Consider the following 16,626-nt stretch of genomic DNA (forward strand, 5'->3'; position numbering starts at 1 on the left):
AGAGGTAGAGAGAGAGAGAGAGAGAGCGAGAGAGAGAGAGAGAGAGAGAGAGAGAGAGAGAGAGAGAGAGAGAGAGAGAGAGAGAGAGAGAGAGAGAGCACAAAACAAAGAGAGAATCTTAAATCGGTCAGACAAGCCAACCTAACGCCAACACCACAACGACCAGCAAAAAAAAAAGAAAGAAAAAAAGAAAGAAAGAAAAACACAAAATAAAGGGTCACGGCCAGTGCCAAACAGAACAGGAATTAACGATGCAACCGCAAAGGACAGGAGTCCCTTAAATATGCAAATCAGCTGACTGGGAGGAAAAGGTGTGGGGTGCAAAAGACCTGATGAACAGGTAACAACAACTGGCCGCAAGACCGTTGGGTAGGTGAGGTATGTTTTGGAGGAAAACGAGGTACGGGTGGAAATCTAAGGCATGTCGGAATGTACCCGGAAAAGGGTACAGCTGAATGAAAAAGCACAGTCCTTGCTGGGTAAACAACTCGACTCATTATTGTGTATGTATGTGTGTATGTGAGTGTGTGTGTGTGTGTGTGTGTGGAAACAGCATGGATATATGATTATGTTGATGTCGCAAATTTTGACACCACAGACACAACATCATAGATTTATGCATTCTTGCCCATTTATGTATTATAAGAATTCGCGCCAAAAGTTAATGTTAAATGTTCTGTGCCACAGATTAATGTACAGTTAAACGTACAGATACCAAGCGTGTTATATAATGTTACTATCTATCGACTTACGCGTCTTAAAAAATTAAAAAATTAAAAATTTGACTCATAATCTCGGATCAAGCCAGGCTTTTTCATAGAATCAGATCATCCCTCCACAAACATCATTATCATGGAATCAGACCATCCCTCCACAAACATTTATCATGGAATCAGACCATCCCTCCACAAACATCATTATCATGGAATCAGACCACCCCTCCACAAACATCATTATCATGGAATCAGACCATCCCTCCACAAACATCATTATCATGGAATCAGACCATCCCTCCACAAACATCATTATCATGGAATCAGACCATCCCTCCACAAACATCATGATCATGGAATCAGACCATCCCTTCACAAACATCATGATCATGGAATCAGACCATCCCTCCACAAACATCATGATCATGGAATCAGACCATCCCTCCACAAACATCATTATCATGGAATCAGACCATCCCTCCACAAACATCATGATCATGGAATCAGACCATCCCTCCACAAACATCATGATCATGGAATCAGACCATCCCTCCACAAACATCATGATCATGGAATCAAACCATCCCTCCACAAACATCATGATCATGGAATCAGACCATCCCTCCACAAACATCATGATCATGAAATCAGACCATCCCTCCACAAACATCATTATCATGGAATCAGACCACCTCTCCACAAACATCATTATCATGAAATCAGACCATCCCTCCACAAACATCATGATCATGGAATCAGACCATCCCTCCACAAACATCATTATCATGGAATCAGACCACCCCTCCACAAACATCATTATCATGAAATCAGACCATCCCTCCATAAACATCATCAACATGGAATCAGACCATCCCTCCACAAACATCATGATCATGGAATCAGACCATCCCTCCACAAACATCATTATCATGGAATCAGACCATCCCTCCACAAACATCATTATCATGGAATCAGACCATCCCTCCACAAACATCATGATCATGGAATCAGACCATCCCTTCACAAACATCATGATCATGGAATCAGACCATCCCTCCACAAACATCATTATCATGGAATCAGACCACCCCTCCACAAACATCATTATCATGGAATCAGACCATCCCTCCACAAACATCATTATCATGGAATCAGACAACCCCTCCACAAACATAATTATCATGGAATCAGACCATCACTCCACAAACATCATGATCATGGAATCAGACCATCCCTCCACAAACATCATGATCATGGAATCAGACCATCCCTCCACAAACATCATTATCATGGAATCAGACCATCCCTCCACAGACATCATTATCATGGAATCAGACCATCCCTCCACAAACATCATTATCATGGAATCAGACCATCCCTTCACAAACATCATGATCATGGAATCAGACCATCCCTCCACAAACATCATTATCATGGAATCAGACCATCCCTCCACGAACATCAACATGGAAGCTTCTTGTGCTGAAGGGGATTTTTAAAATTTTGTTTTGATGAGTTAATTCCTCAACGGGCACACCTGGGGCTCTTTGTTAAATTAATCCATTAAACAAAATTCCACCTCTGTACGGGGAACAAATCAGGACGCTGATTTTTGGTACGTGTCTAAGTGGAGGGATGGTCTTATCCCATGTAAAGGATAAGGATAAAGATGGAATAAGCATAAGCTTAAGGTATATCGTCCTGTGAGGTTACTCTCAATGATATGTGTGCTGCTTTGTCACTGGGGAAAGCGAGCTGCCGTATAGTACCCCATTTTTTTCTTCATTTTCTTACATGCGTCTCTTCATATTTCCAAGCCCTGAGACTTTCGCGGTCAACTTGGGATCCTTATCGCGCGTGTGTGTGCACACGGCGGTATTCGGATACCGAGGAGAGTCTGCAAGAAGTTGAATCTGGGAAATCTTCTTCTTCTTTTGCATTCGTGGGCTGAAACTCCCACGTACACTCGTGTTTTTGCACGAGTGGATTTTGACCGTTTTTACCCCGCCATTAAGGCAGCCTTACGCCTCTTTCGGAGGGAAATCTGAGAAATAAATCCCTCGCCGAACATGGGGGTCGAACCCACGCCGATAGCGACAACATACTGGTTTCAATCCAGCGCCGCAGTATTGACTAGAGCTATCTCACCACCCCTGATAGACCGTGAGCCCAAGTGTTTTGAATGGGAAGGACTATGCATTTAACTGCTAGTCATCAGGACATGTTTTTCTTTCACACAATACACGAGCTGATGATGAATGAGTTTTGAGATCCGGTCCTTTTTAAAAACACAGTAGGATGGTATCAGAAAGCAGACATTGTGAAGAAATGACAGTGGAACCTCCCTTCAAAGACCTCAAAATCTGAGAAAAGCAGGTCTTAATAAGAAAGGAGTCTTAAAATGGAGGCGAATTTACAGAGATTATGAACAGAGAGTCTGAGAAAACAGGGTCTTAAAAAGGAAGGAGTCTTAAAATGGAGGCGAATTTACAGAGATTTTGAACAGAGAGTCTGAGAAAACAGGGTCTTCTTAAAAAGGAAGGAGTCTTAAAATGGAGGCGAATTTACAGAGATTCTGAACAGAGAGTCTGAGAAAACAGGGTCTTAAAAAGGAAGGAGTCTTAAAATGGAGGCGAATTTACAGAGATTCTGAACAGAGAGTCTGAGAAAACAGGGTCTTAAAAAGGAGGAAGTCTTAAATTGGGGGGCCTTAAAAGGCGGGTTTCACTGTACTAATAATAATGACAGACAACACGGCCAGATACTGATATCTTTCTGAGAAAGTAATAACAAATTAAGACGTTTTCGCTTACGTAAGCCGCCTGAGAGGTCCGATTTCAAGACAGGCATTACTGTCTGTAATTATAACTGAGAGGCGTTAATACTAATTCAGACTTTTGTGCTGGCGTTTGGCCTGAAAGGTCGGCCTGAATTGTTAAATGACAAGAAACACATTGGTGTCTGCAATTATCACCGATTTATAAGGAAAAAACAATTCTGTCAGTTTTCGATATTCGCTAGCAAAATAAAACTATCAGTGCTGTCTGAGGGTTTTCAGACCATAGCCTGTAACATTGTAGGAGCGTCGCTAATTCGAGAGTGTTATTTGAAAGTATCAGTGATAGCAAGAAAGATGATAATTTTCTGCGTTTTTAACTCACAGCGGTCGAAAATGTAAATTTGATGTCATCCTGTTTAGTGTCTTACGTTTTTGTTTTATTTTCCAACAAGAAAAGCAATAGCAGTTTAGGTCAGGGGAAACCCCCTAGGATTAAAAGGGTACATAGTTGAGGCATGTTTCAACCAATATTGTTTTGGGTGAATTTATATCCTCCCTCTCTCTGAGGGGCAGACAAATACAGATCTTGACATCTGAAATTAACACCTTCCTCCTCCTTCCTTGTTGTCTGGCGATTTAACCTCCCCCCCTCCCCTTTTATATATATATTTACACCCCCGGTATAGGGGTGTGTATAGGATTCGGTCGATGTGTTTGTTTGTGTGTTTGTGTTCGCATATAGATCTCAAGAATGAACGGACCGATCGTCACCAAACTTGGTGAACAGGTTCTATACATTCCTGAGACGGTCCTTACAAACATTGGGACCAGTCACACACACGGTTAGGGAGTTATTGGTGGATTAAGATTCTACAAGGACTTATAGAGGGACATATTAATGGTCAATGGGAAATAACCTTCTCAGTTGGTGGCAGTGAGAATGGTTATTTCCCTTTGACCAACGGGGGTGTTTTTCCTACCTCTGAGGAATTTCTTGGTTTTTTTAAACATCTTATGGATATTTTTTTCCCGAAAAACATGTGTAGCTTGACTAAAATGCCATGTTTTGACACCTTGCCGCTCAAAACATGGTTTCAAGGCGATTCAAGCTTATGGTCGTTAAATGAGCAAGTAAACAGCCATCTAATGAACCAGAACACATCAGTAAGAGTTCTACTGTGTTGATTGACTGACTGACTGACTGACTGGCTGACTGACTGACTGACTGACTGACTGACTGGCTGACTGACTGACTGACTGACTGACTGACTGACTGACTGACTGACTGACTGACTGACTAACTGACTGACTGACTGACTAGCGGACTAACGAACGAACGAACTCGAACGAATTCGAACGAACAAACGAACGAACGAACGAACCAACGAACCAACGAATGAACGAACGAACGAACGAACGAACGAACGAACGAACGAACGAACGAACGAACGAAAAACTAACTGACTGACTGACTGACTGACTGACTAACTGACTGACTAACTGACTGACTAACTGACTGACTAACTGACTGACTAACTGACTGACTAACTGACTGACTAACTGACTGACTAACTGACTGACTGACTGACTGACTGACTGACTGACTGACTGACTGACTGACTGACTGACTGACTGACTGACTGGCTAACTGACTGACTGACTGACTGACTGACTGACTGACTGACTAACTGACTGACTGACTGACTGACTGACTGACTGACTGACTGCCTGACTGCCTGGCTGTTTGACTGTCTTTCTTACTATCTAACAAACTAACTAACAAACTGATGGACTGAGTGAGTATGACAGCAAACGAACCGATGAACTGTAAATTCTTGAGATGTTAGAAAAACAAAACAAAACAAAAACACTTCAATCGCAGACTTTAACGCTGCATGTAATACCCGCGAATGTAAGTACCTGTGAAACTGTTGTACCTTGAACAAAGGTTTTCACTTCCAGCTGAATCATAGCAAACAGCTGAAAATTAGCAGAAGCTGAAATTACTGCACACGTTCTGAAGGTAAGGAGATAAGACTTAACAAACAGAGTGCAGTCTTCGCCAACGCACGACTGATACGTCGGATTTAAATTCAAAGGGTATGCAATTTCATTCGCGTTTTCTTTTGGGACAAAAAGACAATTTCTTAATGGCACCGTTGTAAAAAAATCTGAAGTATTTTGTTGACTTTGGTAAGGGTTCAAATAACTGAATGGGTTCGTTACACTGCATTTTTTCCCCGCTGGTGTCATTGAATTAATCAGTTTCCATTTTGTTGTTGTCTTTCTTTCTTTCTTTCTTTCTTTCTTTCTTTCTTTCTTTCTTTCTTTCTTTTTAAATTTTTTGGGGGTACCTCAGATGCTGCTTCAATCCTTACTTGTGTGCCCTTTTTTTACATTTAGTCAAGTTTTGACTAAATGTTTTAGCATAGAGGGGGAATCGAGACGAGGGTCGTGGTGTATGTGTGTGTGTGTGTGTGTGTGTGTGTGTGTGTGTGTGTGTGTGTGTGTGTGTGTGTGTGTGTGTGTGTGTGTGTGTAGAGCGATTCAGAGTAAACTACTGGACCGATCTTTATGACATTTTACATGAGAGTTCCTGGGTATGATATCCCCAGAAGTTTTTTTTTCATTTTTTTTATATACAAAAAATTATTACAATTTCCAGATTTTTAATGACCAAAGTCATTAATTAATTTTTAAGCCACCAAGCTGAAAATGCAATACCGAAGTCCGGCCTTTGTCGAAGATTGCTTGGCCAAAATTTCAATCAATTTGATTGAAAAATGAGGATGTGACAGTGCCGCCTCAACTTTTACAAAAAGCCGGATATGACGTCATCAAAGACATTTATCGAAAAAATGAAAAAAATAATGTCTGGGGATATCATACCCAGGAACTCTCATGTAAAATTTCATAAAGATCGGTCCAGTAGTTTACTCTGAATCGCTCTACACACACACACACACACACGCACAGACAGACACACACACACACACACACACACACACACACACACACACACACACACACACACACACACACACACACACACACACACACACATACACCACGACCCTCGTCTCGATTCCCCCTCTATGTTAAAACATGTAATCAAAACTTGACTAAATATAAAAAGTGAGTCACGAGTGACGCAATATCTACACGTACACGTACAGGTCTTCGCTACACGTTCGATCATCCAGAACACTGTATTGCCATTGGTTTCCTGACTGGTAAATACCTAAACAAATTACTTGATTACGACCAGTCCGGGCTGATTTATCTAACTGTTGTCAAGCTTCTCTGTCATTAAAATTCATCCAAACTGTGTCAAATTCGACCGCTTCAATTTTTTCTCTCTGTAATATGACTATTCGGTTACGTCCCTATCATTACTTCGGAAGGGACACGAACAGAATTATGAATTCCGGCATAGAATCGTAGAAAAAAACACCACATTGAATTTGCGTTACTTCTACCGGTTTGGCCATTGATAAGGTCCAAGTTTTCGTAACTGTCGTGAAGCTTCTCGGTCCATAAAATTAAGCCAAACTGTGTCACGTTCGCGCGCTCTAAATTTCCGTTGGTAACATGACTATTTGGTAACGTCACTTAATCGTTCTGTATCAAGGCTAGTTTGCCTTTGACCTTTTTTGGGACAACACAAAAAGGACAACAAATACTATTAAAGCATGATAATTTGACTTATTCTGCACTATCGTAACAGTCTTTTGGTCAAAAGAAGCAGGCGGAAAATATTCCTTTAAGAACAGGAATCTCATAAATCTTAACACAGACAAAATAAGTAATTTAAGTGACTGCACTATCGTAACATTCTTTGGGCCAAAAGAAGCAGGCGGAAAATATTCCTTTAAGAACAGGAATCTCATAAATCTTAACACAGACAAAATAAGTAATTTAAGTGACTGCCTCTGTAAGAAAAGAGAGAATGCAGTGACTGGCACATAAGGTAGAAATCCTCTCAGTCCAAACACAGGCTAACCCGCATTGTCTTTGATAACGGCGAGGTCAACGGGGGAATCAAACAGGGGTCAGAGGGGAAGGTCCGGATCTGAGGGGGACGCTCCTACGTAAGCCCTTCCCCTCGTCCTCATTCGTATTATGGTCACGTGGCGATGGCAACGCCGCCACATCGCCGATTGTTTGTCGTCGGTTGTTCTTCACAAATCTTACCTGTGACTCATTACAACCTTTACGTCGCTTACACTGCAAACCTCTTTTCACGGTCGTTTCTTTTTTTTGTTTGTTTCAGCTGTCCCATCTTCTTTCTACTCTCTCTACTCTCGGTCGGTCTGTCGCTCTTTGTTTCTGTCCACCCGTTTCTCTGTTTCTGTCTTCATCTGTGTCTGTCCGTGTGTCTGTCTGTCTGTCTGTCTGTCTGTCAGACTCTCTCTCTCTCTCTCTCTCTCTCCATCTCTCTCTCCATCTATCTCACTCTCTCTCTATCTCACTCTCTCTCTTTCTCACTCTCTCTCTTTCTCACTCTCCATCTCTTTCTCTCTCTCTCTCTCTCTCTCTGAACTGTCTGACTTCTATATCTCTCTCTTTCTCTCTCACCTTTTTTTCTGTGAGGGCTGATTGTACAAAAGCAGCTATTGCTTATATCATTACCATCGTTGCTATCATCTAATCTTACCTTTCCACATAAAACAACACTATCAACCACATTTACCTTCCTACATCCCTCCATTCTCCCATTCTCCGCCGCCGCCGCCCCCCCCCCCCCCCCCCCTCGTCTTTCTCTCCCTCTCTCTCTCTCGCCTCGACCCCGACAGTGTCAAAACCATTGACCCCCCCTCCCCTCCCCCCCCCCCTCCCCCGACCCCCCCCCCCCCTTCTCTCTCTCTGACTTTTTGACGAACACAAGACATAAGAACAGTATCAACAAAACAAACCTAAAAAAAAAAATAAAAAAAAATAAAAAAAAAATAAAAAAAACCTTCCTACATCCCTCCCGTCCCCACATCCCTCTCTCTCGCCTCGACCCTGACAGTGTCAATACCACTGGCACCCCCTCTCCCCCCCCCCACCACCGCCCCCCAGCCCCCGCGAATGACAGGGGGGATCGGAGCATGTGACAGGTCCGGCATCACTGGAGGGGCATATTTATCAGCTGGGACGACCTGGACTCGTCGCTTTTGGAGCCATCGTTTTCTAGCCGCAGGACCTGTTGGAGAAAAACTACCTGCTCCCACCAAACAATTGTTGTTAAAACTGACGAACTTTCTTTCTGTTTCCCTTCGGGACAAGGACAACTCCGCGAAACCTGTTAGAAAAGACCTTCCTCTTTTCTTCCTTAATTATATAGACACGTACAATACCCCGTGTCTGCTTGCTTACTCTTGATTTCATCAGCATCATCAGCCGTTGTGAAAGCGGTTTTTTTTCTTCTTCAGTAAGACACGTACTGAATTTACCCTTGTACTAGCGGTTGATTCAGACCTAATTTGTTTCAAGTTGTACTCGTCGAACTTAAAACCACAACGGATTTCTTCATTGATCCACTGCGGTTTTTGAAAGCAAGCAACACCAGAAGAAAAAAATTAGGGAAACTACCAGCAACGAAATTTTGAGATCCACGTTGAGAAAATCTCTGGAATTGAAGATGGCAAGCGCTCGTACCATTGTTGCTACGGCAACCGTTCTGCTGATTCTGGCGTCGGCCATTTCACAGTCAACAGGTGAGTAGTATTTTGGGTCTTCTCCAGAGCTGTGTACCAGTGGAAAACATGTTACGAAGGTGATATTTCTTTACTTAACTGAGACATGTTAACCATAGAAAATGATTTTATTAATAAATACTGGTTCCATAATTATACATCCTTGGCCTGCAGAGAAAGAATGAAAAATAGGCCTACTTGTACATTTTGTTTGTCTAAGTTCAGTACATTACAAGGGTTTTAAAGTACATCACCTTCGTAACATGGAAACCAAAGGTTGTGACATGGATTTGAATACTAACAATTGAGAAAAAAAGGAGACAAAAATATATGTTATGTTTTTTTCTATGTCTGTATCATCATCTAACTGGAGTATTAGTGAAAAAAAAGTAAAGAGAATACATTCTAGTTACCATTTAATACACGTTATAACTATTTAAAGGACTGATAATGCATGTCACATTAATGCTCAGGGGAATAATGCATTTGTTTTTATACTGGTCGATGTATAAATTGTATATGGTATTTTATATGCATTATGGAAACACGCTTAGGTTCTTAGTACTTTCAGTTAATGCTGTACTTGTACTATGCACAGTTAGTTTGTCGTTGTTTTATCCACCTTTTCAGTATCTTCATTTCTTTTTAACTTGCTAGTGTTGTGAGATTAGTATTTGTATTTCCAACGGAGAAACAAGACAATCATGACAGATGAAGCCATTCACACAACATTTATATTTATCACTTTAAGGGTGCAATGTGTCAAACTCAAGCTCAAATTTTAAGCAACCTTTTTCTCTAAAAGTATATACTGTGAAAACAAACATGCTTAGAGCTTTCATGTTGATCACTTGCTAAATAAGTCTATTATGGTACGATATTGCAAAAAATGATGAAATGATGTGGCGGATGGTGAGAACTGGATTTCTTTGGCACAACAGTTTCCTTGTATAGCTGCTGCCCGTATCAGCATAAACAATGATAGCGATAGTCGGCTAGTCGCTAAGTACACATTTGTCAACACCTCAGAAAGCAAAAAATAGTGACGTCACAAGCTTACAAATCCCTGGGTGTATGAGGAGACTTAACTTGTACGTGAAAGTCCAACTCGGAAATTGCTAATGACGACATTGATATCAGCACGTTCAGGAATGAAGTTCGTGTGACGTCATCATGCCTTTCTAGCAACACTGATTTGCCAAGGGATTCGCAATGATAGACGATGACGTAAATAATGATAATGTAAAAATCGTTTCGGCTTATAACTAGACCAAGAGTCTCGTCATGGATGAGTAAAGAGGCTGATATCTAGGCCTGAACATTATCAGGCACATCTGGGGCATGTCTCAGAGGATCCATAGTGGGTGACAACCAGTTCCAAATAAACCAGTCATATTCTCCATGTCCAAGAAAAATGGAATCTTTCTTCCCAAAAATCGGCGTATGGTTACCTAAATGGCGGGATAACAACGCTCCAACTCGTAAAAACACTCTCGTGCAAAAAACTTAAATGTACTGTACATAGGAGTTTCAGTCCATGAACGCAGAAGAAGAAGAAGAAGAAGAAGAAGAAGAAGACCTTTTTAAGAGGATAAAGCTCGAACGGCTTCTGTCCTGTCTCCAGAACATAAAAAGTTTGATAAGGCCAAAAAAATAATAGGTGTGGTTACGGTAACATAGCCCAAAAAAATAGGGTAGGAAGGTAGGCAATCACTTTTTTTTTTTTAACTTTTTTTTCTAATGTGTACAAATTAAACCTACTTGACAGGGAAATAAGTGTGCGACTCGGGCGCTTTCGCTTTCATTGCGTTTTCTGCACTCGTTTACTTGTTTTTTTTGGTTGTATTTTTGTGACAAATGTAATAAAAAGTTATAGGGTCGGCCCCAAAAAATAGGGTAGGTCGGGTTACCGTAACCACACCTATTTTTTTTAGGCCTAATTAAAGCCAGAGGAGATAACGACCACTACTGATAGTAAGCAGAGCGCTGCAGAATTGATATTGTACATTACACTAGAACGGAAAACAGATGCCTTTTCTTTATTCTTGCCAAAAAATGATGATTTTTATCTCGTTTTTTGGTTTCTGTGTTCTGTTCTTTTTCAAACCGTTTTCTTCTGGCACATTTTCTCAGGTATAAATAAGCACTTTGCTGTATTATTTGGTCGTCAACCGACAATGGCAAAGACAATAACAATGACAATTCGTATGCAACGAGGGTAATATAGTACGCAGTGATCTGCTTTTTTACATCTGGCCCTCGCCCTTTAGAGGAACTTAATAATAAATAAATAAAAAGAAAGAAAACAAATGCTACATTTTAACACAGAACACGTTATGCATACTTTTCATAAAGTGCATGGTAACGAGTGAAAATGCGAGTTCATTTGATGTGAGTAAGTATTCTACTTAAACTGCTTAAAGACACTGTCGCGCAGAAGACACATCTCACTCACACACAGTTAAGTCTTTTGACTTATAATTATAATTTTGTCTGTCTGTCCACAGTAGACCATTGAGTCGATGTACTTGTGAAAGTCTTGTTTAAAAAAAATAAAAAAAACAAAAAACCGTTCCAATAACTTAACTTTCTTGTCAAAAAACAAGAAAACTGATTCTATCAAGATAAGTTTTGTGTGAATATTTGTTTGTCTGTTCACTTAAAAGACCGTTGGGTCGAAATATCTGTGAATGTATTGTTTTGTCAATAACAAACGTTCCAACAACCTACCTTTCTTGTTTTTTGATTCTGAATTTTGGAACGATGGCAGTCTCTTTACACCCCCGGTATAGGGGTGTGTATAGGTTTCGGTCGATGTGTTTGTTTGTTTGTTTGTTTGTGTGTTTGTGTGTTTGTGTGTTTGTGTTCGCATATAGATCTCAAGAATGAACGGACCGATCGTCACCAAACTTGGTGAACAGGTTCTATACATTCCTGAGACGGTCCTTACAAAAATTGGGACCAGTCAAACACACGGTTAGGGAGTTATTGGTGGATCAACATTATACAAGGACTTATAGAGGGACATCTTAATGGTCAAAGGGAAATAACCATTCTCACTCAGTCACTGCCACCAACTGAGAAGGTTATTTCCCTTTGACGGGGGTGTTTTTCCTACCTCGGAGGAATTTCTTGTTGTTTTTGGATTGACCTTTCTTGTGTTTTTTTTATTTGTTTTTAAATTATGTTTAATGACATGCTTAGCAAGGTTTCAAGGTTTTATTTCGTCGTTAGGCCCATAGAGCGTTTAAGCTAACAAAATACACAGTTAAATCACACATTCAAACACAAGCCTTATGCTAAGGCTTATTATGAAGAATAAGTTGAATTGTAACTAATTAAGAAAAAAACAATTATGTAACTAAAAAAAACAGTGACAAGGGAATAATCTTGATAAAGGAAAATAATAAGAAGACTGCAGTTTACTAGGTAATTTCGAAGTATATTTCGTCGTAAGGAACACTCCATTCTTTGAAGTAAAGACTACACTCGCGCGTACAGAGAGAAGAGAAAAGACGAACCTGTGGTCGTCTGTGCACACACAACCCAAGACAAGAAAACGTGTTTGTTTGGCATGCAACCACCACCACACTGACTAACTTCGGCTCCACATTTATTTCTGTAAGAAGGGTGTGTTACATACAATCACACGTAAAACACTCCCAAATATCACTACAAGAAAGCCGCTGTGTTTGAACTTTGGGTGACGTCACATCAGATGACAAGCAACGCTTGCTTCGTTATTGGCCAGGCAGAAGCTTGGATTTCTAACGAACAAGTTTGCGTAGAAACAAACAATAGAACGAGTTTTGTAATAAAAATTGATGCAGTGAAGTCTTGGTGAGCGAAATAATGTTGCTCGGGTTGTTTGAAATGAGTAAAATTCAGTAATGTTTAAAAACTCTCAAGGCGAACAATTCACAAATAAAAACAGTTGCCATTTTCATGGAAAAAATACCCGTCAAATACAACCTGGTTATATTGTAGAAAAACTTCATTAAAGAGTTTAACAAACACTGGGAGCCTCTTTATGCCGACGCTGACAAGAGGGGCCCGGTAGCTCAGTTGGTAGAGCACTGGTCTTGTGATCGGAAGGTCGCAGGTTGGAATTCGGGCCAGGACGGACACGGGTCAACTTTATGTGCAGACCCAGAGACGGAAGCCATGTCCCACCCCCGTGTCATCACAATGGCACGTAAAAGACCTTGGTAATTCTGCCATAAGTGCAGGTGGCTAGCTGAATACACCTAAACACGCAGACACCTGGGTAGCGCGACTCCGTTGCTGCTAGCTTTCCACTGGGAGGAAGCGACCCGAATTTTCCAGCGATGGGACAATAAAGTAATGAAAATGAAAAAAATGAAAAAAATGAAAGAATCTGCACAGCCTAAATTTTTCAGCACATAGAATTCCCCATATTCGATTTGCGCTTATTCCTTCTTTTTTAACCTAAACTTTGTCTTGCGCTGCAGGACCATTAATGTTGAGCTAGAGAAAATCGGAACCATCCATCAAACTAACCTGTCATACCAAATGCAGGGGAACCCCCTTTTAAGGTCTGAACATCTCTGAAAGATAACATCCTGTCTTAAAAGGTAAGGAGGTGAATTTGCAGACGTTATGAACAGAAAATCTGAAATAATGAAGGTTCTAAGAGGGGGAGGGGGGGGGGGAACTTCAAGTGGGGGAAGGAGAGTGGTGTCTTGGAAGGGGGGGGGGGGGTGGCACTGTATACGGATAGAGAAAGCTAACACACAGAGTGTCGTGAAGACAACGAGAATGGAACAGGTAACCCAGATAGAGAACGAGCAAGGCTGAACCACACTGTCCAAAAAAGAAAAACCAAGACATGAATAATTTAGGTTTGTCATTAAAACCAGCGCAGACGCCTGCTCAAGAACTTCAGCAAACAGCTAGGCAATCTGCCACGCGCAAACAACATTTGTTTCCGCCATGTTTGCACCTCCCCGCCACCTATCTGCATGCGAAGGTAGTTCGGTGCAAGGGACGCAACTCTTTGTGCGTCTACAAGGACTTTTGTTGTCTCTCCTTGCGGCTTTCCTGCGTTCAAAGGAAAGAGAAAAGGGCTGACTGGATGTAAATAGTGACAATGTTCGCAGAATGCCAAACAAGCTGCAGTCATTTCTTTCAAAGAGGGAGGATTTTGTTGTGCCTGTTTATAAAAACGATTTCAAAGACTTTGAAAGGTTCGCCCCTCTTGAAAGATTAACGATGGGTGTTTGTCATTACAAATGTAACACATGACACCTCGTCACTTGTTGGTTTACAGGCTAAGAAAGGAATGTACAAGGTGACGACTGTATATATTTAGAAATTTACATTTCGGATGACTAATTATCGTTAGCTCAGATGGTAGAGCACTGGACTTGTGATCGGAAGGTCGCAGGTTCGAATTCGGGCCTGGACGGACACGGGTCAACTTTATGTGCAGACCCAGAGACGGAAGCCATGTCCCACCCCCGTGTCATCACAATGGCACGTAAAAGACCTTGGTCATTCTGCCATAAGTGCAGGTGGCTGAATACACTTAAACACGCAGACACCTGGGTAGCGCGACTCCGTTGCTGCTAGCTTTCCACTGGGAGGAAGCGACCCGAATTTCCCAGCGATGGGACAATAAAGTAATGAAAATGAAAAAATGAAATGAAAAAATGAAACGAGCATGCGGGATAGAAGACACAGAACGGTTTTACTAAACACTGTTTCTGTAGATTACGTACAATAGCAGCCTCTCCAGTAACAACATCAGCTCCAGTGACGGTTATTTCTCAGAAATATGTTTTTACCAAAAACTCTTTACTATGGAGAATTAATGTTTAGAATGCAAATGAATGTTAAAAACTGACAAAAGCATGGTGAAAATGGAACAGCTTTTGATCAGAGCTTTCATATACAGATCGCATCATCAGAGCATAGTTTCAAAGGCATATGGACAAGGGTAAGGAAATGTAACAAGTCAAATGCATCTGTGACAGGGGAGGCTACCGCTCCTTTCACAGCAGACTCTGCACCCGAGTTGTTGGCCTTTAAGTCAACACCGTTGGATTGTGGAATTCTGTTTGTGATGGGGTCTGGTGGTTTCCGATTGTCTGTATGTTAATGGAAACCTTCGGGTTTGCATAACAGTTTTTATAGGGCTAAGAAATTAGCCCTAACATTTTTAATCCTGTTTGATTGCACTTCGCCTCCCGAGGTGATCGTAGTGTTTCGGCACTCGGTTACACATCAATATACTCTTCGTCTGTTTTACAAACGCAAATAGAGAATACTATATGGCTTGCTGTGTAATCCAGATTTACAGGTTTTTTTTTTGTTATGGTTGAATATTGAACTGCGAGCCAAAGACAGAACAATGGTGCAATGCCGATCTTTTTTTGCAATACCACTTCGTGAATTTGAGCCACTGTTATGCCAGGATGGAATTTTCTTAAGTAACACTGGAGTCAATGTGCGAAATTAACTTATCACATAATTTTCACCCTGCAGAGGAACCAGGCAGGATTTTGTGTTTTTTGTTTTGTTTTGCTGTTGTTTTGTTTTGCTGTTGTTTTGTTTTTGTATGTGTCCAAGTGGAGGTGTGGATTTATCCCATGTATAAAAAAATAAAGAAAACAGCCTGGACAGATCTGAGAAGGTTTGTGGAACGGTTTGCATGGGAAGGACTGTGCCTTTAAGTCAAACAACTCCATGACTACTTGACACCAACATCCAGCTCTTGGTGCATTGGTGGCGAGGAGCTCGAGCACGGCAGCCAAACCTTCTTCGCGGCGGCGCTTTTTATTTATTTTATTTTCTAAAATCATCTAAAGTCGGGGTAACACCCGGGGAACATGCCTCTAATGGTTGAGCTGTGAGGGCTTTACAAAAAATTATCATCATCTGCGGTGGTAACTTCCCTTCGAGATGGGTTGAAGTTCTACAATTCGAGTTGATGTGTTCCCTTCCAGGTCAACAACAGACGGTAACCAGCTGTCAACAGCAGTGCTACCAGACCTACCTGCGACTGTACCAGTACTACTGCAAATGGGGAACGATATGCAACTACACAGACTACTTGGCACAGTTCTACATGTCTTGCTACAAGAACTGCAGTAAGTATGAATTATTCATCTTTAGCGTATCACCAATTCTTGTCCCAAATGGAAATATTTTCTGAGAGGACGTTAACTCCCCCCCCCCCCCCCCCTTTTACTAATTATTCATCTCACTGGGTATAAGATTTTTTGCTTTAGTTCGTGTCCTCGTTGCATACTTTTCATTGTTTCATGTCTTGTATTTTGAATGGTATTTTGTTTAAACCAATTACTCATTATCGTCGTCATCAACTCTATAGTTTTGTGACAGGAGTCGTATGTTCAACAGTAACACGAGTGCATAATTTTGCCTCGTGTCTCCAAGATAAACATCGTGTGTCTTTTGAAATGTAGAATTC

At 41.2% G+C, this 16,626-nt stretch overlaps 1 protein-coding gene across 1 annotated transcript in view; it reads left to right on the forward strand.

Moving 5' to 3' along the window:
- The first annotated feature begins 8,641 nt into the window (after positions 1-8,641).
- The window catches only part of LOC138962561 (chymotrypsinogen A-like), a 26,530-nt gene continuing 18,545 nt past the window's right edge, over positions 8,642-16,626 (forward strand). Inside the window, exons 1-2 of the mRNA XM_070334429.1 lie at positions 8,642-9,194; positions 16,142-16,285. Of these exons, the coding sequence (XP_070190530.1) occupies positions 9,119-9,194; positions 16,142-16,285 (220 nt within the window). The 5' untranslated portion in view covers positions 8,642-9,118. The remainder of the gene's footprint in view (positions 9,195-16,141; positions 16,286-16,626) is intronic.

This window comes from Littorina saxatilis, linkage group LG1, assembly GCF_037325665.1.
Source record: "Littorina saxatilis isolate snail1 linkage group LG1, US_GU_Lsax_2.0, whole genome shotgun sequence".
NCBI classification, from domain to species: domain Eukaryota; kingdom Metazoa; phylum Mollusca; class Gastropoda; order Littorinimorpha; family Littorinidae; genus Littorina; species Littorina saxatilis.